Consider the following 22256-nt stretch of genomic DNA (forward strand, 5'->3'; position numbering starts at 1 on the left):
ATTTCCTATATTGTTCGGCGAATGAATACTATTTTTTTCAAATCGGTTTCACATTCAGGAAATTATACTTCATTCATTACGTTAATTTCAGAAAGGTATCAAGCACCCGAGTTAGCAAGTATTTTGTAATAAGACAAATTTGTCGTACAAGTTGAACTGCAAAGTTTATAATATACACTTGTGAGACGAGTTTATATAATTTAGGCAACATATAACTTCAAAATTTGTATCTCCATCTTGTTGATGCCATGGGTTCTTTATAAAACGCCATTAAGGCCGTTCATATCAGGCAAAACTTGAGGCAAGACAGAAAAACAGAAAACTTTTGAGTCGAAAGGAAATAAGATATTATAGGCACATATGGGGAATCAATGTTTTTGAGTGATTTGTTCAAATATTTTGAGCAAAATTAACCGAGATTTGAAAACTGTCGTCAATAGGTTTACGGTATATTTCTTATGATAATGATGCATTTTACTTTTTTGGTCATAAAGTTCTACAAGCATTTTTTAAATATAATAGTATATAGATTGCCATATCATTCCAATCTAAATGAAAAAGTGGACGTAAGTAAATGAACCCTAAATATTTTATCTGTTACAATAAATTGATAGATTTGCCATTAAATATACCATAGACTAAATACAGTAAAATGTACATTTTGACAGTTTTTCAAATTACTTTGTAAACTCCTGACATGGCTAAGCCGATGAATTGTAATCAATCACATAATCTGTTTCGCTTCCGAAATGACATCATATGTCAAGTTAAAATCAATAAGTTATTCGGCCAAATTTGATTGTAATGTGAATGTCTTTTATTTTTGCACGAAGTGAGGAAATTAAGTGGATCGATAAATAAACTCAAAATGCAGATTGATAGATAATATTGTGTGTTACGATAGAATACGTTTGTCATGTCAAGTCTGAGTTCAGTCGCTATTGGCATAATATTGGAAGTATAAGAATAAGTCATGTTGTACAAGGAGTCGCTAACTGTTTCATTCTTGCTTTTACAACTCCTACTTGAAAGCTTGTATATTATGTGGGAGTAATTTGAAGTACAAAAAGTTGCATTCAGTCTAGCGATAGTTAGCTGTTAGCTGTGAGATGTGGCATCATTTAACATGAAAGTTTGGCTCTATAACAGGGGTGTGCAATCTTTAATACAGAAGGGCCAGGGGTGAAACCGCGGGCCGCACCTTTATTTAACATAAACTTTCTAGTAGTTGTGGGGACGAAAAAATAGCCTTTTTTCTTATTGATCTTGTGGCATTATTATGGGTCCTTGCGGAAATGACGAGTTAATACGCATAAATTTATAAAGAAAACTGTTGTTCAAATTTATTGTTACATCGTCCTTAACCAAATCCAATGAGGAATTTTCTGCTGGTCATGAATTGAAAGCTCTAGATACTCGAGGTCCATTTTCGAAGAGTGTTCGTCTGTCAGAACCAATCGATAGGGAGAAATCATGGCGCCCATTTCAAAAAAAAAATGTTGGCACGAATATGTTGAGCTAAAAAGTGTAATATTTGAGGCCACGAGTTTTTTCATATATGGAAAGTTATCTTGGTAGAAATGTTTTAGGTAAAAATCGCCAAGATTTATTTCCAAATACTTTCATTTTAAGTCTGTTTTATTCTAGACTGAATTTAGACAACACCAACATGCCTAACCTGTAATTACCCGTTTTTACCAATTTATTAGCGTATACTCTGCACTTTTCGTAAATATCACGCTGCTCAGCAAGTGACAGCTTTGTGTTTCGCGTTGTTGGCTTCGCACAAGCTAGCTGTTCAGACATTGTAACATCATTGGCATTGATGATAAATTGGACTCAGGTATAGGCTTTGCGTTGCAAATAGATTGGAATTACTTGCACGTACCAGATTAAACTAAATAAAAAACTCTTTTCTCATGCCGCACACCATTCAAAATTGGCGCTTATCCGCGGGCCGCACTATTTTTTCTTTATGCCGAATTTAGCTCACAGTTTGCACACCTCTGCTCAATAATATACCTGTTCTTTGACGCTTACGAAATATGTGATAAAATGAAATTTTTAAGTTTTGCTGTATTTGCGTGACGTATTTTCCTTTTTGCTCTGGAATAAACTTAAGCTGTAAGCTATCACTTGGCTATAATATCTGACTATAGTGGTGATACTCGCATATAATTAGGCTAAATCAACGTTCTTATATCCACAATGACACACACTGATTCGTGAATCGGATACGCATGTTGTGTAACTGATCTAAGCCTGCTGTTCGAGTGAGAGTCCAAGAGTCCTCGATTTGTATTTGAATAAAGACTAACGATCTCTTTTCCTAACATTCAAATTTAAAAATTATTATTTTGCAAAGCATATAGATTGGTAAAAAATTTGTTGTAATGGTTCTCTATATCAATACGTTCGAAAACATGAAGTTTCGTTTCTTAGTCGTATGTTTTATGGCGTCCACATTGAAAGCGCAGGAGCAAGATTTCGAATTGTCGTATATAGCGGAACAAATGAAAGCATACTGTGACATTAGAAATAGCAGATCTCAAGAGAGACGTGATTTGCAAAACGTTACCCCAAGAGTTGGAAAAGCAGGGCCGACCGGCCCCCAAGGGATAAAGGGTGAACCCGGCAGTGTAGACTACGACCATGTAGCGGACCTGGTACAGCAAAAAATAACAGGTAAGCTTTATGGAAGGGCATTCAAAATAAAAACGCGAAACTCATAAAAAAGTTTTTGGACGTTTTTCGATGATATTAAAATTTTATGACCAATATAGCAATGCTCATATATGTGGTCACGATGGTCTAATTTCGGAACAGTGTTTCCAAATAGATAAAATATAAAGAAAAATTTTGATGGAAATATCGGGCTGAGTAGGCCTCAGGAAAAATTTAAAAAATGCTTTTTCGCTACTATTTCCGTATTTAAGTACTGAAAATCGAATCCGATTAGTTAGGGAAAGATCATATTAACACCAAGTATTGCTATAAGATACAACACCACCATTGAAAAAAAAAAAACGATGCATATGTACGCATCTGGTCCAAAAGGTGAAAATGGGGCTTGAATGTGTCTAGTTGAATCTTCGGCAATAATTCTGACATGCTTTCGAAACCCTTTAACGCTTGATTGACATGATTAAGTTAAACTCGGGTTTATTGTAAATGTAGGTATGGGATTTATGTATACAGCTTTGATAATGTGCTGTAATATCACAAAAAGCCCTTATCAAACATCAGTGACTTATTTGAGTAGTAGTATAAGTACTCTATATTTCAACGGCGCACACCCGGAAGTTGTTCAAAAAGTTGCTGTTTCCGTATTGATTGCTGGTTTATTTGAGTAAATACTAATATAATATTTAATTCTGTTGGAATCGCAAGTATAATATTTGCAATCGATAAATTAGATAGCAGCAACTGTTTTCGCAGAATAATTCAAAATTAACATTGTGCTAAAAATACTGGTAATTTTTGTTTTAACCTTTATTCAAAGATGACGTCTATCTGAAACATGCTCCTAATAACATTTTCATTCATTATTTCAGTGATAGAAAACGAGCTCAAAAAAATAAGAAGTGAACTGAATGTCTGTGAAAGAATGAAGACAGGTGAGCCAATATTTGGCTGTGTGCTTTAGTACAATTTCAATCAAAAAACGATTATTTAATTGGGACCATATTGTTTTTAATTTTTGCTCTACTAAATAGGAATCTTTGATATTCTATGTTCAATGTCGTAAATTCCCCTTTACTCTATTATAAACTTAAAATCATGTACAGTGCAGAATTTTTACGGAAATAGTAAAAATTGCGAACGTCACAAGGGATATACAATGAATAAAAATATCGATGAATATTCTAAAGTTTTGGATAGTTCATTTGCGACATCTAGCGTGCGGAAAAAATAAGAGCTGAAATATGTTTTCCCTTTTAATTGCTCCACGTATTTGACATCTGATTCAAAGAAAAAATTGTAGGTGATATTCATCAGCTGTCTGCAATGTATTTAACATTTCATAAAATATTACGAAGATATTTAAAAATTGGATATGTTATTGCTAAAAATAAAAAATTATTTTCTTTTTAGGTCTTTGTCCAATGAAACATAATGGTAACTGCTATTGGGCCATTAAATCTCCAATGACTGCTGTAGAAGGACGTGCATTATGCCAGGCTGTCGGTGGAATAGCTGCTGACGTTCTCGACGGAGTTCATTTTGAGAAAATCAGAGTATATTTGGCAACTCTTGCAAGTGATAGTGAACACTTTTGGACAGGAATGAATTTTAATACCAAGGTTTGTATTGAAGCAGGCTTCGATGGCAAAATTTGTTACATCGCAATAATATAAGAAAAAATGATATGAGAATGGCGGAATTATTTGTTGATAATTTTGAGTCCTGAATTGTCGTAGCTTTCATTCAACCTTTGTGCAATGAAAAGGTCTTATTTCCTTCTAATTATTATAACTTTGGCGATACTGAACAAGTATTCGATTACTGTGCGTAAACTTTAGAGGAGTCACATTATATGTATGTACATACAAACTTTCATATGTATTTTACAAACGAAAACACTAAAATATTTTCTGTTTTTTTCCATCATTTTTTGTTTCTATTTAAAATAGCGTTAGTTACACATTTTAATGATTTGTCTACATCTACAATGATCGGAATTGGTCTAAACCATTGCGGAAGGAAGACGCGTTCTATAAAACTTTTTCCGTTTTTTTTTCAAGACTCGACAAGTTACACTTTCTGATGGGACTTTGGCACCGCACGTGTATTGGCACACAGGATATCCAAACGCATCAACAGGAAGAACGGCGATTCTTTTTAGTTCAGAATCAAATCCTGCAAGCAACAGAGTCGGATACATAGACTATTATCTCGACAAATCAGACAACAAACAAGCCGGAGTCATTTGCCAAATATGAAAAGTATAACGCTTCTTTCATCCTTTGCCATTCACCATTTGAAAACAATAACAAAAGCCTTTAATCTTTGAAATGGATCGAATGCAACGCAACATTCAAGACTAGAGCGTTTAAATACTTCTTTGTTGTTCTGTCACTATTTTTGCAATTTTCAACACGTTATTATTTGGACTAGTTAATTAAAATATTTAAGAATTGAAAGTGTATACAAAACCATTTGGATATTTAGCCATTATACAGTCACATACATTTTGTAGTTGAGTTCATGAAATTCGTGAAAATGCTATGAAAGTAAAAACACTCTGTTTGCAACTAAAGTTGAAATTATAGTAAAAAAATTTTGTTTAATATCGAAAAAATTTAGAACGTTAGATAATATACTTGCCCGGTTTGTACATACATTTAGATTCTAATTAGAATATTTTTTGTGTAATATCTTCTTTGATTTCAGTGTTCTAATCCAGGGGTTCTGAAACTTTTGGTGTTGCGGAGCACTTGAAAAGGTTGGATATTATTCACGGAGCCCCAAAAGAAATGTTAAGATTGTTACATTCCTATTAATATTATTGAGTAAGTTAAAAGTACTTTACATTATTTAAATGCTAAACCTTTTTAATATGGTTAATACAAGTTATAAATAAATCTAAATTTCTAAGATAAATTATGTATATTAAAGCTGTAAATTGGACTCTTGACAAATATATTAATAAATTAGGGGTCGAATCTTTTCTTTTTTGACATTTTTGGAAGACTTATAAAGCCGCTAATAAAGTGCGCCATTGCATTTTGTTACAATTGCCAATTGCTTTCGTCAGCATGGCGTGTTTTTTATCATCTTTACGCCGGTGTGTATTCTCCCTGAATCAAAAATTTCCCTGGGCATATATATGTATTGTTCCACAATGACGACGAAAATAGCTTTTTTGTTCTCGTGGGGAATTATGAGTTCAATGTGAAAAACATGTTACCATATTATGGTCATCGGCGACGAAATGATAAAAATAATAAGTAATAAAGAGGTAAATCCGCAGCTCAAATTTCCTGTTTGAAAAAGGGCATTATAAAATATTAAAACTTAAAATTGAATATCACACTGTAATTTAGGTTTCAGCAGACTAAAGTCAGATTAAAAACGCTTTTATAGGCATCGTAAATTGCACAATTTGGTGGTATGTTAGTTTTTCTTTGGTTATTCATCATAGTACCGGTAACTGCGAAATCGAAACACAGTCAATTGTGCGCGCGAAGTGCCTTTTTTCATTCTGAAACTACTGGCGGAGCCGCATGCAATAAAATAAATTTCAATCAATCGTATTTTGCCCAGACCCTATGATTTTTTAAACGGCGATATCTTGCTTAAAAATAATCTCGAGTGCGAAAGAACAAATCTAGTTTGATAAAACCCAAGATCGCAAAAATACGACCTTATTTATATTTGGCAGTTTATCACGGATTTTATGTTATTTTAGAATAGTATTCTTTTATTTTAGTAATTCTAATAGTAATCTCGAATCAAACGTGAGTAACGATGAGCACAATCACATAATTATTACGACAAGACACTTTAAATGCTTGCATCGGTCATGGATTGAATATTTTACGCAACAGAAATCTCGTTATCCGTTTTTATTTAATCGCAAAGAATGTTGCGCGGAAATTTCCGATTACACCCCCCCCCCCTCCTCTTAAAAATCCTGACTGCGCTACAGCTTATAAATATTGTCATTTTTTAATTCCGTCTTTTTTCCATATTTCGAGGCTATATTGTTGTCAAATTTGATCAAAACTGTTATCATTATTAGAACAGATACAAAATAAGCCAAGTCAGTATTTTGTAAAGTAATTGAATAGCTGGCGGAGCCCCTGGGTTTCCTCGTACGGAGCACTTTGGGAACCTATGCACTAATACACGTTAAATGGGTAGTAATAAGGTAATAGCAAAGCGGTATTGGAATATATTCCCAAAAGTAATTACTTTTGATCAGAGCAATTATTTTAATATATATATATACTAGATAATGAGTTTCTAATTCTCAAGAAGCTAACACTCACATACTTCCTATTAATCATTTTATTACAATTCGTTTGAGTGAAAACTCTAGTTAAATATTCAAAAATGTAACAATCTTTCAAGTTTTGATAATTGTAAAATAAATCGTTTTAGCATCCTGCAAATATGATACCAGGATGTACTTGCCTAATTTATATTTGGAGAATATCTCCCTCATAGTGTTTTTCATTTATATCATTTCATTTCATTTTCCCATTACACGAAAGATAAAAAATTGCTTTTCATTTATTTAGTTCATCTAGGCTGGTGAAGCGGGGGTATGATAACTACTCGATATATCAAAAATTTGCGTAGTAACCGCGCTATTACTCATTGAAAATACCAGAGCAAAATCTTCGAAATTTGATCGAACAAATCAAAATCAACTAATATAGAAGGGATAATAAGTAAAAAAAAGAAGTTTATAACATATAAACAAAATAAATAGTTTTTAAAAATACAGATATTTATTTCTAGATTTGTATAGAAATCTATTAGATTTGAAACAATTATGTAAAAATGTATATTGATACAAATAAAGCTGAATGCTTTCACTATCTGGTGGATAGCTTACCCCATACTCGACATGGAGTAGTATTACGCTGCGTTCGGCTTACCTTACACCAAGAATCAATATGAGAATCCTACATTATCCTTTCAGAAAATAGACAAGAAAATTCAAAATGCCCCCACATAGTGTTAAAGATTTTATTGAACATTAGACAATTCTATTTATATGTTTCTACACAACACAAGGTGAAAATATTCAATGATGATAAAAGTAATCACATTAAATAAAAGTATTCTGAAGGAAACGAAATGAGGAATCTACGCGATCTATTATATGAGAATACGCAGATTCTATTAAATAAATTGAAAATATATTGAAACTTATATTTTACTTGTAAATTATGATGTTTCATTATTAGTCATCTATAAATAATGACTTTTATTCGGTAATTCGAGTAGACCAACGTATACATTATTCTTGTCATAGTTTTAAGATATTCATTGACTATCTTACTGATTTTGTCGGTATACTGAAAATTTATTCTTGCCCGAGAAAATATTCAAACTTCATTTCAAAAATTGTGCTCAATTTTTGGAAACGTACGAGGCATCAACGAAGAATCATTTGCAAATTGTTTTGTTTTTCATATATCTTTCTTTGAACACCAACAAAAAATGTTTAGAACCCTACTTGGAACAAAATTAAAAAATAACTAAGCATATGCAAAAAATGGGTTAAATTCTACGTAAACATCACCTAACATACTGCACTTAACATATGTTAATCCGAGTGCTGCTGAAATATAAAATGTTTTTTTATGCAGTGCACTCTCATATTTCTTCTAATACGACCTACAGACAAGCAACCATAAACACATGATTCTTATCTTTCTGATATATTCCGTCTTAAATTTCATTACATCGGTTTGAGCTGATAAACACGGTGTTTGAATCACAGATTTTTGACTTGTATTTCTATCATAGTTACAGGTTCGCTTGTTGAAACCTAGTTTGCTAAATTTTTGTAAATGTAATTACGCAAATATTGATGGGAATAAATCATTGATTTCCCTAGAGTCTAGACTAGACCACCCTATAAGGTGTGAATACTTCTCGAATTTTCTTTTTTCGGATATACATTATTCAACTACTGCATCCTTGCACTATATGAATAATACCCACCGGCACATAAGCATAGAAGAAAAATGGATAGGTAACCACTTGATTACAAATAGTTTTATCGCTAATAGCAAAATACTTACCACCTAGAAAATTTGAAAGAAAAAACCTAAAATAAAAAGCTGTGGAGCATACTGGATAATATAACTAACGACACGATTGCTACTGTTACTGATCTCTACTAGGTCAGCCAGTAGTGAAATTTATTTTACAATGAATTGGAAAAAGTTCATTTTCAGTATTTATACAATCTCATGTCTCACAAATGACGCCTCGCCATTGCTTAGTTTGTTGTTGATTAAACATTCCCTGAAATTCGCTATTCCGATTTTTGTTGACACGAAGGAGAATGTGGACATATGTTTCAGGGGTTTCACCTTCCAATGGATTAGTGGGATACCATAATTCTGATGGAAGAGATATTGTTTTACCAGATGACATCAATATTTGACCGTTCTGCAAATAAAAGATACACGAATTAAAATATCGAAATCTGATTTTATTTGTGCAATATCATAGCAACAACGTTATTTATCACGCTACACTTGTGTTTCATTTTGAACAATAATCTAGAATTTCTCCAGAATTCCGTGGGAAACAAGACTTAGGCTACTTACTGGACCTAGTGTGGACCTATGAATCGTTTTGTCATTTTGTTGCTGTTATATTGTTAGTCATTCTTTACTTCCTGTTGTTATTAAAAAATCGCCTTCCTCTTTAATTACTGCACCAATTTCTTTAAAATTTTCACGCGAGGTTATAATATAGGTTCGACACCTGTATGCGAAATACTGCGAGTATTCATGCGCTGGATAGTAAAATAAAGTTCATTTCATAATGAACTATTCATCACGAACTCCTTCCACTGTAATGCATCCACTGTAGCCGATCTCGTGAGCAAAGTTTTTACCCGAAATTTAGGGCAAGAGTTTTGAAGAGGGTCACTTCCCCTATTAGAAAACCTTGGTTATCATTTCTGAAACCCGGCAATCAGCGAGAAATTAGAATTTATTCATTGCGTAAACGACCATACATCTAGTTTTTCATTTCAACAATCTTGCACATTGCACAAATTATTAGCCTTGGCATGATATTTCATACCATGTATTTATTTGAGTAATACGAGTTTAACTGAGGTCACCAGAGGTCAAAAGGTCACAAAAATCTGAAGGGAAAATCGTATTACCTCTTTGATAGATAACAAAATGACACCATGGATCAGATCAAGGTGTATACCATCTGTATTATCTTTAACAATTGCTATGCATGAATGAAATGTCTTTACCCTCTTTCTGTCACTATCATATTATTTGGGTGAAAAAGAACAAAAGGCCACAGATTAACATGTCACACACCTATTGTTGTGCTCTTGGTAGCTGACCTTAGTAGGCTAGGCTTCGGACGCAGTCTGTCCAATGTCGCGGAAAACATGGCCCCGTGCACGTGTCGACTGAAGTCGTTGACCAGACCGTTCTAGTAGAATGTGGGCGATTCAAAATGTATAATCTGCCACGAGACTTCTACTGAGAAAACGGTAGGAACCGAAAAGGAACGTAAGTTGATTTGGGATGCACCATTAATTGAGGAAGGCGTTGAAAGCAAGCGACTGAAAGTTGTCTGTCAGAGTAAATTTTTATATCATCTGAGTAACTCGTGCTACAAAACATACACGATGAAATCTCAACTTGAAAGGATTTTAATTTATGTCCGATCGTTGAGAGGGATGCGGATGTTGAAAGAAGTGTTTCTGGGATGGAAAGCATTTTTCAAGCAAGATGGAAGGACAGCTAAATATGGAAATGTTCTTAACAGTCTTCGACTTTTAGAGTAAAAGTCCTCATATGAACTAGAGGTGAAGAGAGAATTTAGTAAGGCAGGCCCTTCATATGAGGGAACTAGCACGAAATCTATCCAGAATGTCGTACAGAAAAACAAAAATCTGTTTGAAATGCCCTCTAAAGAGAAAAGGCTGCACAACATCCTCTCCTCAGTAACGACGTTATGCCCATCAACGTCAGAGAACAATTTCTCAATGTAAAAAAATGCTGATATTTTATACAAAAAACTTTGAACTGAAAGATTCATAAATAAAACAGTTTGACTTTCTGAAACTATTCATCGTACTAACCTGAAAACATTTACTCCAAAAAAGGTGTACAGAAATTGAGGGCAAGGCAGCAATTAGGAAAGAAGATGCTTCTCTGTTTGTCTCAAAAGGATTTATGACTAAACCAATCAAAAGTGCCATCGTCCGCGAACTATTCGGTTCCAAATGACCCAAGTGATCCGACGACCTACTACATCATTGACGTTATGACAAACATTCGCAAACTTCTAATTAAAAAATTTAAAAGATTTAGGCATTTTTCAAATTCATTTTTTTTTTTAGATTTAATGCCTCCTCAACGAAGGGTGCTATAATAATTGACTTAGAATTTGCCTCGTACAAGAAAGATCGTTGAAAAATTCTAAGCGTCAAAGAAGAGCGACTGTGGCATCTATAGAAATGCTTGGATGTCTGATTAACAAAGATGCCATTTAAAAAAAAATCGTTTTCATATTCGTTGCAAGTCATTGTGAGCCTTTTCTACGAACTTGCTGACGGCCTTTCCATTACTTGTTGGTCAAAGGCGTCTGATGCCACAGTGTCGTTATCCGACCACAGTGCCGTGGAGGAAACTGACATGAGATGCATACCCCATGAGAAACACTCCGCTAATCGAATCAATATTTTAGAGACTTTCATGTGCTGAGAAAAAAGTTATAGACAATGCAGAAGCCTATCGAACAAATTCGGAAGATAGAAGACAGCTTGAAAACAATGGACAAGCTCCAAAGCTCCAAATATCATCATTCGAAGCAAGAATTGATGAGAACCCTACCTTATATAAGTCATGCCATTAGAATGCACATCAGCACAGCGTAAGACACATGAGATGGTGTCCCTAACGTCATCTCAGGTTACTCTTGACCCCATAGAGTTTGGCTTTGAACTTTATGGAGATTTTTTGGTTCCAGTTAGATGCAGCAATCCGATTCTCGAATACCTATCTATCTCATGAACATTCAAGGTGTGTTGGTTGAAACGATGCCATTGTCGCAACTCATGAAAGCTCTGCTGTTCATTCTGCGATTGTCATAGTAGCATCTCGAGTGGTAAGTACGAATGCCAGAACGCATTCGGTACTGGTTGATTTCGTGATAAACGCAATGTTTTTGATTTTAAGTTACACAAACTTAAGTTGCTCGCTTTTTTGCCTTGCTGATGCAGAAAAGAGTTTCAATGCATTTTTTACATTACGCGATAGAACCGTTCTTTTCAAAGTTTCATAACCGGAAAAATTCAATTATTTATCCGTCTCTTTTTATTTATTTGTTTGCATTTTTGCTTCGATTACAATTTTTGGGTAATATCTACTCAAATACAGAACAGGTTGCCAATTTTGTATTCATAGAGAAGGGGCTGTTGTTGGTCTCTCATGTTCATCTGAGACCCTATTTTCATGACATTTGGACCTCTCGTGACCTCATTTGAACTCGTTTCAGTCTAATTGAAAATAGTCATGATGAAATAGCATTTCAAGAGTACTGTATGAAATGTGAAAGTGAAGTGTATGGGCGGTTACGCAAGATATAAACTCAAGATATAAATTGCCGGGTTTCAGGAATGGTAGCCAAGGTTTTCTTATAAGGGAAGTGATCCTAAACTTTTGCTCGAAATTTCGGGTATATGTCTTGCACACAAGATCGGCCACAGCTGATACACTACTGATCAAAAATATTAATTCGATGATAAATAAAGTGACATTTTTTATGAAGCGGTATTTTTTAGTGCATCAGTCACTCGAGTAAATAGATGCCATGACCCAACGACCTTATACCAACCTATGTTATACTATTCTGAACGCAGAAATGTGATAGGAAAATGAACTCTATTACACTGCATTGCAAACGTGACATGCGAAAGTTATTAATTAACGAATACCAAACATAATCCAAAAAGTGACAAAATGATTTTGAAGCTGATAGTTCTTGATATTTGTGAATAACAATTTGTTTATTGCACACTAAAAGCTAGATTACGAGCCTATTATATTTTGTAAATATAATTTGCCATTCATAAAAGCAAATCTCAAATTTAATGAATAATACAAAATAATTAAATAAATGAACGTTTGCCTAACTTTATATAATAATATCATTAATTTTAAAATGTAGTAATTAAATTTATGCTCTTTCAGCTATAATTCAAACACTTATGTTGTTAATTCCCAGTCAATCATAAGCTAACTTAAGGGTGCTCCCTAAGTATGTAAACCAAGATGACGGACCCTGGACGTAATATTTGTACCAGGTTAGGGTTCGACTATAATTTTATTCCAATTTTCTCTTTCTTAGTTCTATAACGAGTTCGAGGACTAGCCAAGTCACTCCCGTAGTATTTATGCCTGAAATTATGGCCTATCACTAACCTGGTACACATACTACGTTCAGGTGTCCGCCATCTTGATTCACATACTTCGGGCGTACCAATTTAGATATTTTAAAATTTTGTCAGATATAAGCAGAAAATCATCATAATCCTAAAAATTTAACTGACCTTTGAAAAGTATTGCTGTGCTGAAAGCTAGAATTATTTTCACGATAAATGATTGAAAGAGAATCTTCATTTTGAGAGCGGTGAAGATAACCATGAAAAGCCTCGAGATTTTTTTTATACTCTTGGTCTACGTTGACAAAAGATTTGCTTTTCCACTCAATTGGTAGAAAGTGTCACGCGAAATGCACGGCTTCGAGATATGTTTCCAATGATATACCGTACTTTTTGTCAACTGAGTCGAGCCGACCGATAAGAGCAAATTATGTATCTTTTTATAAATTTATAAATATATTATATGTTATTTTATTATGTGTTATTTTATTATGTTATATTACTATGTTACAATCGAAAAAGTTTGTCCGAATGTTTTCTCTTTATATTTTCTATTTTGTGACGTCGAATTACTCACAACCGCATCTTTACGTGGATGTAGGTAGTCATAATCAGTTTAAATCTGTAACGCCTATAGTTTTAGGTTTTCATTTTCAGATTTTTATTTTTATATATTTTTTTTTTATTTATATATTTTGACGGTCAGACTTTCTTTTCATTCCATTGTCACTCGTCATCGGTTTCGGGAATTTACCCGATCTTTTATTCTAAATGGCTGCGCTGGATCTTAACAACACTCATAACTAATTTATGATTGTGATATAAACGATAACTTTCGATTATTTTTGAAAATAAGCAAATGATCACGTGAACCGCTTTGATATATTATACGCCAATAGTGCAGTTTGACTTTAGTTGAACGATAACAGTTTATTTCAGTTTTTTGTTGCGAGCAGTTAGGGTAAAATTTGATGCCCTCATTTCACTTGGGCATGTATGCGGATGCATACAATTAAATTGTATAATAAGTTGAGGTAAGTTTGAATTAACTTTGTATACCTTCGAGTGAAACATCAGGATTTTTGTTAACGAAATTAAAATACTGAAATAAAAGTAGTCTTTTAAAAACTTCTATCTTTAGTAAAAAATTCTATTTTTTAAAAAAGTGAGATATAGAAGATAACTAATAATTATTTTTGAAAAATAGGCAACTGATCACGTGAACCGGTTCGATATATTATACGTCAATAGTGCAGTTTGACTCTAGTTGAATGATAACAGTTTATTTCAGTTTTTTGTTGCGAGCAATTAGATTAAAAGTTGATGCCCTCATTTCACTTGTGCATGTATAGGGATGCATACAATTAAATTGTATAATAAGTTGAGGTAAGTTTGAATTACCTTTGTATTCTTTTGAATGAAACATCAGGATTTTTGTTAACGAAATTGAAAAAACTGAAATAAGAGTAGTCTTTTAAAAACTTCTCCTATCTTTAGTAAAAAATTCTATCTTTTTGAAAAAGTGAGATATAGAAGATAACTATTTCATCGCGATCAGTTAGGTTAAAAGTTGATGCCCTCATTTCACTTGTGCATCTATGCGGATGCATGCAATTAAACGGTATAATAGGTTGAAGTAAGTTTGAATTAACTTTGTATACCTCCGAGTGGAACATCAGGATTTTTGTTAACGAAATTAAAAAAATGAAGTAGTCCTTTAGCAACTTATTCTATCTTTAATAAAATAATATATTTTTTTTTAAAAGTCAAATGGATTGGGCCATTATGTCTAAAAAAGCGATATTTCTCGAACAAAATCATCCACTCAGAACATCGACAACAACAAGTGGATATTTGTACAAAGACCCGCCAAAATACACCCACGCAACGGTCGAAATAAGAAAGTTAGTAATTATTCATTTATGGTTAGGATTATTCAGATTTGGTCAGAAATGTAGATTGCGCTTAGAAATCAAATTTTCATATCATTCCTAATGCTAATCGTAACCCCAACTGAATAATTACTAATTTCTCATTTTAAAACGTGGTGGGGGTGTTTTTCTCAAATCTCACATTTTTGCAATAGTTGCAGGGGCTTTGTACATAAGATCCCAGCAATTTAGCAAAACAAGCCGTATGTACACTGTATGTCTAATATAAACCAAATATAGAATAGGCTTAATAAACGTTACATTCAATCATTGCTAATGCCAGATTAGACTATGGCGTAATTCAATTTTTTCTGACTATTTTCCGATTTTTTCTTCAAATAGCCTTAAATATTTCATGATTTCCTTGCTTTTGGATAATCATCTTAGCAATCCTGTCTACGATCTTGTAAACAAAATATGAGTAATACACAGTAGATAGAAATGTGACATTTCCTTTTTGAATATTTTATGAGAGGAGAAGTATTTGGCACTTGCATTTGTAATATCACTATTTAGTCAATAACATGAATAAATGAAATTACTTTTGCCAAACATTGCAAAATTTATAGTTAGTCCTGTCTAGTCTGGAACATAGATAGAAGATTTAACTACATTCGTCCGAAATGTCAATATTATTAAGAATAATTGGATAACGTTTTCGAGATTAAAGCATCGACAGGAAAATTGCAGTTTCTTAGCTTAATAGAGATCTTAGTAGAGATCCAATTTAAGCCAGCTGACTACACTGTGGACACTCAAAAATGGCGCAGCTCAACTTAAAATAATGGAAATTTTCAAAATAAGAAATTATACTTGAATATTCCTAAATAGATGATATACGTGATATATACGTGACTGGCAAGTAAAGTTATCTGCGCAAATTCATCACTGCTCGGATAAGATAATTAGTTTTATTTAAAATATTAAAAATGTAGAAGTTTGATTTATTTTCATTGCATATAGAAGCTGTGTACAACAATATTGAGAATTTAAAAATATATTCAAAACGATAGATATATAGATACACTGTTCAAACTCATAAACCAATGTGACTCATGTCTTACAACAAATAAAATAAATATTTTTATGGTAAATTTAAATATATTAAAATAAAACAATTGACAAAATTTTGTGAATATGGCTTTTTATTTTCAATTTTTATTCAAAATGAACGCATTCAAAAAGCATATTTAATTAAAAATTGAATATTTTGATGTCACTGACATGCAAAATCAAAATTGCTGCCAGTTTACTTATACATTTTTGAAACTTGCAGAATATAACAAATTACTAGTTTTACAAAGATAAATAGAAATTTTCGAATTCAATACATATGAAACGAATCTTTGAACAGTAGATTTTTATAGACTTAAGTCTAAGATCAACACACAAATGCTTGTCTTGTGTTCATTTCACTGCAGAAAGTTTGCTTTTGTTGTGAATCAGTTCTGATTAATTAAAACTTTCGCTTGTGGCTTCGAGACATTTGCTCAATAAACGAATTCTCTGTATTGTATCATCTCCCACTATCTATCGTCATTTCCCGTAATAATTTGCTCTTCGGTGTTCGTATCGATCCCACAACTTCGTTCTCTTGCTCGTCTAGTTTCAATAAATAATCTTTATGCATTTCATAATCCAGTGAGTTACTTTTGATGAATTTTGAGAGTCCGACAAAGACCATGAGGAACCAACCAAACATAGTAATCAGTAATGGATAATCAATTGTCCAGGACCGATATTTCTTTGCCCTCGCAGTCCTGGTAAAAAAAAATAAACAACACTTAATGTCAACTTTATTTTATAATTTAATAGACTAGTGTAAAGTTTCAGCAACATCCAATCAGAGTAGCATTGTGCGGTTTGGGTTATATTCGATTTTTGCTATTCAGAAATGTTCAAGGCGAGATTGTGAGTCCTAAACTATTAGTAGAAACAGTAACGACGAAAGAATCTTATAACTGGCGAGCTAAATGAAACAAGGTGTTTTTCTTTTTTGTATCCCTAAATAAGAGGTATCAGCGAAGGGATATATGATGAAAATAGTGAAATTCAGTTCGACACTATGATAAAAAATCCATTTTACAAAAAATTTATAATTTTTGTCGTAAAATGGAATGTGCATTAAGGCTTAAAATATCAAATCAAACATATGTAGTATTACAGACCACAAACCCATCTAGCTATGAGCGAAGATATATGGAGTCTGAATTTATATATGTATATTTGATTAGAGGAATGACAGTATGTTTCAATTTCTCAAACTTCATAACTCAACACTTGTCCGTAGTATGGCTTTTGAACATAATTTAAATAAAATATGTTTACTTGTTTAGATCAGCTTCCTTCTTCTCGACGTCATCTTTGTTTTTGATAAAATAAAAATAATCTCGATACAAATCTCGTCGTCTATTCACTTGAGGAGGTATCTCTCTTGTTTCATAGTCTTCCATGAAACTTTGAAGTTCGGCTTCTTGTGATGTAAAAAACTGGGAAAATGAAACCTGAAAGAGAACAGATAAAACTTGAATATACAAATTTTGCTTACAAAAAGTATTCTTAGTGATTGCGAGAGTCTTGCCGCACGATAAACAATTATATTTTTATCAAATATAATTGCATTAGTGTACATAGTAGTTGTGTTAGTCTGTGGCAAGACTCTTTAATCACTCAGAAAATCTAGCTAGCATTCACTCTTTATACATCATTCTCACTAAATGCCTGCGCACCGACTGGCTCAAATCAGTAATCAGTAGTTTATTTTCTAACCATACCCAAAGCACACTTGATATTCAAATTACAATTTATAATCAAAAAGCACAAGCGGCATTAGCGGCACGCATGAGAAAGTCTAACAAGAAAATAATATATCATGAAGTCGAACTAAATAAGGAATTTGAAAATAAATAAATACGTCAAGCCATGCCCACCTGGTATACCCTGCAGTCGCGCGTTTCAATAGCAAAAAAATAACAAAAAATGACTCCGCGCAACAACAATCTAAGTAACCATGACGACAACTGTGTTGAGGCAAAGTCACAATGATACCATTATGAGGCAACTATGTTCTAATATTGAACATTGTACTTTCGATTGTGTATAGCATCGGGCTGCAGTGAAACTGTGTTTTACAAACAGAAAGCCTACCAGCGATATACTTAATTAGGAAAGATAAATAGTTAGTTGCACTGAAACACAATCAATCGCACAAGAGATAAGCAGCAATATGATTATAATAAAACGTTGAATCGTGACTTTTGAAAAAGTTACATTCATTTGTACTATATAGACAACTATCTTTTCTACCTTAGGATTCATGCAGAACGAGACCATCTCTATTGCAATGTGACGTAGAAAAAGTAGAGGAACCGTTGTTATCTGAACATCTAAAGACAATGAATGAAAATGTTTAGCGATTGGTACTTACAAAACCTGATTGAAAGTGTTGTTGTTCAGCTTTTGTTTCTACTAAAGATGAAACACAAAGAAATATATATATAGCGAAACTGTTGATGGCAATGAAATTATGCGTTAAGGTCAAAACGTAATCTAATCAAATCTGAAGTTTTCCTATCTATAATCGCGATTAAATAATTTCTCAAGTATTTGTAATTCTTTTTCGAACCTCCTGAAGTATGCGCACCAGGATGGCGCACCACCTGAACTTAGGTTGTGTACCAGGTCAGGGTTCATGTTATGCGACATCTTGGTGCGCTTACTTCAGGAGCATCCTTTTTCGAGTTTTACCATTTTTCGATTAAATATTTATCACTTTGTCGTATAATTCAAATGCTTACTTGAATATTGATCCTGAGTACTGGTTGCATTGGATTCTTCTTCGTCTTGACTCTAAAGATAGTATGACGAACATTTAAAATTAAATTCGTCTTTGGAACACGAAAACGTTCGTTTCCTAAATATTACAACCTTAACCTACGACATGATGGGCAATAAATAGGTAGAATATTGTAAAGCATGAAAATTTATGAAGTATACTATTGATCGATTCAATTGGGAAATGGCCAATTACAGAATTAAAACAGCGTTACTAGATTACTTGACGCTTTACATTTTCAAAAATTGAGCATCTGAGCTTTCTGTATTTTAAATAGCATTTTAAAGCATGATGATCATTGAAAAGGAAATAAAAACAAATTAATCCCCCAAAAAAGGTTGTAATGTAATTTCATATAATTTATTAATTAGTTAATTTGATTAACATTTTCCGTGCAATCGTCAGATTATTAATCTCGGCCATTGAGTGTCACGGTGAAAACGAGTGACCTTCTCTCCTATTTATTCTTTTTTTTCAATTGACCGAAGAATGGGCGTGATATTAGATAAATCCAGCGTAGGTTAATTAAAGCTAGTACAATTACCGACTGTTTGCTCGTGCTGAAATTTATAATTATTTATGGAGTTGTCAACTTCTGAAAATTTAAATTATCTAATTGCAAACTCTTTCCCATCAAGAAACTGTTGCTTTAATAAATATTATTTTAAACTTTGTTCATTTGAATTCTGTTGTTGACCTCAACTTTTTTATTTTACAGAGTGTTCCTGATGTAATAGTGCATGCACTCCGAGAACATGGGATTTTGGACTATAATGCCAACAATTCTGAATCATTAAATTCACACAAAAGTACAGAAATCAACATTCAAATCGTGTGGCAACTATATAAGAAAGTTGGTGATTATAAAATTATGTACAAAATAAAGAGTCAGTATGACATCAATTGAAAAATTTATTCTTTCATTTTTACCTTGTTTTTCATATTCAAGCACGAGGAGTTTTCTCTGCCCAAATGCTGTGTCACTATGTAGGAAAGATCACATGAACATTGGATTGGATTTTCCTTCACTAAGATCACAGGATGCTTCAAACGCAATCGAGGTAAAGGTAATATTCCCGCATACAAAGAAAATCGACTCAATGAGTTGTGCTGAAGATTCAGAACCTATATAAGCAAAATTATAACTTATCTTAAAATAAATATATTGATTTTAAAAATAACAGGTGCATTAAAACGTTGAAGGTATTCTTTTGCAAAATAATAAAATATGAAAAACAATTTATTTTCAATTGTTTTATCTGTTTTTTTTTTTCCATCGTTGAATTATAATGTGAAAATTAAATCAAAAAACAAATATTTCAGTGAAACTGAACTGTAGGATGTCTTGAGTGATACGACAAAGTATAAAGTGTGTACCAATGTTGATACGCTGCCGTCAAAGTCCCGTATCTCAAATATATATTACTAATGTATGTATATCTTATTTCATTATTTTGATATTAATTTGGATTCTCAATTTTATAATGAACAACTCAAGAAAATTACGTACAGTAACATTAGAGTTTTTTTCATTCATGCTATTTAAACTATAAATTCAATATACCTGGAGATGTAACAATCCATTCAGTACATTGTTGTCTATGTGCGTAATTTGATTGTTAGAGAAATCTGCGACTTGAAGGTTAGTTGGCAGATCATGACGCTTAATGCCTTTCAAAAGTCCGTGACGTAACACAAGAACTGACGTCGTATGATGATTTGATCCGGACATACGTTCAGCATTCTAAATACAAACAGACAATAGCAATTTGATCATATTTCGCATACGAAATTTTATTATATATTTAACGATCTTTCGGGATGATGCGCAGAGACGTCACGTTATGTTTAGTACTCGCACATATTTCTATTTTTAGTTGAAAAATACATCAAATGTAGTTGTATAGAAATTACCACATATCACTAGGTGATAATACATCTAACCAGAGATGGAATTTCAAATTTTAATAACGGGTTTCCTTCGTATCTAACTCACTAACAAGAGGTTTTCTCAAATCCTAAAATATATCTATGTCACTATACGAGAGCTGCGTTAGCATGACACGCTTTATATAAGTCTAACACATAACTGTTTGACAAATTCCAAAATAAAATAAGAAATGTAATGCACGTCATCAATAGTAGCTTGTATTATTTTATCTAAGTAATGATTAATCGATTCCTGATCCCCTTTTTTCCGGATCATATATAATCGCGGGTGCAAGTGGGGTCAACGTATTTCTGGAACGAAGCTCAGTAAACATTATATAGGGAAAAGTAAATTAGTAAAAGTGTATATTTCAAAAATTAATGATTAAAACACTTCATCTGACACTGTTTATAAATTATCGAATTTGAAACGACCCAATGATTTCCTTAATTATAACTTACATTCGGTTTATAATATAGTACCTTTGGTATAGATGTGAAATTATGCGAAGGACAAATGATGGAAAATCCCGCGGAATGTAGATAATAATCCCAGTGGTATTTTCGTAAAATATCCAAGGCTGATTTTTTCACATCATCCGTTTTAATTGATGGTGCTTCGTTCTGGCTAAATTGTTTATCATTCCCGGTAAGTAAATTTCCAACATTCCCACATATGCATCTATCTGGGCAGAAGACATTTCCGTGACAAAATATCTGATTGACCGCAAGAGCCGTGAATATTTTCACCATTAAAGCACTATGATCCATTATGACACTGTTCAAAGTAAGATTTTGTTAGTTATCACTTTATTCAAGTGCAAGAAATTTAAGAACAGATAGTTCTTATATCAGTTACTATATCATTCATATAGAAAACTATGAAAAAGAGTATCTTAATAAACAATCACGGAAAAGTTTCAAATATCTTACAAAAGTATTTCTATAGATAACACTAAATACACAATTTTGCTCATACCCATGTAAATGAATGAATGAATGGGGCTTATAAATTTTTACCCAAGCAAAGCCTTTTTCTGAAATTTTTATTGTTAGCCTCATGATAAGTGAGATCAGCAATTTCTCTAGTAACGACACTTCACATTTTATTATGTTACACCCATTAATCTATATGCGAATCGCACTATCATAACCGTATGGCGGAGAACTTTTTATTCAGATTATTTAATTACAATTACATGCTAATCGAACTATTTCTTATAATTCCCATAGATCTGGAATAATTATCTCATCGGTCTGCTTTGTTGTAACTTGTTTGATTATGCCTACCTCGTTTGAAATACATTAAATGATATTCATTCCGTAAGGAAGTTTTCACATTTCCCAATTCCTGAATTTGAGGTATTGAAAATACTTATACCGCTACAAATATTACAGCTGATGGCACTGATTTAACCTCCAGCAATTAGACTGGAATTACTTTAAT

The 22256-nt window shown here is 32.8% G+C and overlaps 2 protein-coding genes across 5 annotated transcripts; one reads left to right on the plus strand and one right to left on the minus strand.

Moving 5' to 3' along the window:
• The first annotated feature begins 2373 nt into the window (after positions 1-2373).
• LOC120330148 (uncharacterized) lies at positions 2374-7189 on the plus strand. 2 transcript variants are annotated; one of them, XM_078118734.1, is made up of 5 exons: positions 2374-2685; positions 3555-3617; positions 4096-4304; positions 4746-4946; positions 5395-7189. In XM_078118734.1, exons 1-4 carry the CDS (start codon positions 2394-2396, stop codon positions 4941-4943), a joined length of 762 nt encoding a protein of 253 aa, XP_077974860.1. In that variant the 5' UTR covers positions 2374-2393; the 3' UTR covers positions 4944-4946; positions 5395-7189. The 2 variants fall into 2 exon arrangements, with proteins under 2 accessions (XP_077974860.1, XP_039252928.2); XM_039396994.2 differs by having other exon boundaries at positions 4746-7189.
• An 8346-nt stretch (positions 7190-15535) lies between these two features.
• Positions 15536-21583, minus strand: LOC120329770 (uncharacterized). Of its 3 annotated transcripts, none has more exons than XM_039396548.2 (7): positions 21293-21583; positions 20445-20624; positions 19811-20005; positions 18843-18894; positions 18352-18431; positions 17374-17549; positions 15536-16805 (listed from the first exon to the last, which is right to left on the minus strand). In XM_039396548.2, the coding sequence occupies exons 1-7, from the start codon at positions 21578-21580 to the stop codon at positions 16562-16564; spliced, it is 1215 nt and encodes a 404-aa protein (XP_039252482.2). In that variant the 5' UTR covers positions 21581-21583; the 3' UTR covers positions 15536-16561. The 3 variants fall into 3 exon arrangements, with proteins under 3 accessions (XP_039252482.2, XP_039252481.2, XP_077974799.1); XM_039396547.2 differs by having other exon boundaries at positions 21272-21583; XM_078118673.1 differs by lacking the exon at positions 21293-21583 and adding an exon at positions 20795-20924.
• Between the last annotated feature and the right edge of the window lie 673 nt (positions 21584-22256).

This window comes from Styela clava, chromosome 12 (assembly GCF_964204865.1).
Source record: "Styela clava chromosome 12, kaStyClav1.hap1.2, whole genome shotgun sequence".
In the NCBI taxonomy this organism is placed as follows: Eukaryota; Metazoa; Chordata; class Ascidiacea; order Stolidobranchia; family Styelidae; genus Styela; species Styela clava.

Coding starts and splice junctions, on each gene's coding strand:
- LOC120329770 (XM_039396547.2), bottom strand. CDS start 21,580: ATGGATCATAGTGCTTTAATGGTGAAAATATTCACGGCTCTTGCGGTC. Junction 20,625..21,271: donor TACTATATTATAAACCGAAT/GTAAGTTATAAT, acceptor GTTTGTATTTAG/AATGCTGAACGTATGTCCGG. Junction 16,806..17,373: donor AAGGAAGCTGATCTAAACAA/GTAAACATATTT, acceptor TTTTTTTACCAG/GACTGCGAGGGCAAAGAAAT.
- LOC120330148 (XM_039396994.2), top strand. CDS start 2,394: ATGGTTCTCTATATCAATACGTTCGAAAACATGAAGTTTCGTTTCTTA. Junction 3,618..4,095: donor CTGTGAAAGAATGAAGACAG/GTGAGCCAATAT, acceptor TTTTCTTTTTAG/GTCTTTGTCCAATGAAACAT. Junction 4,305..4,745: donor GAATGAATTTTAATACCAAG/GTTTGTATTGAA, acceptor TTTTTTTTCAAG/ACTCGACAAGTTACACTTTC.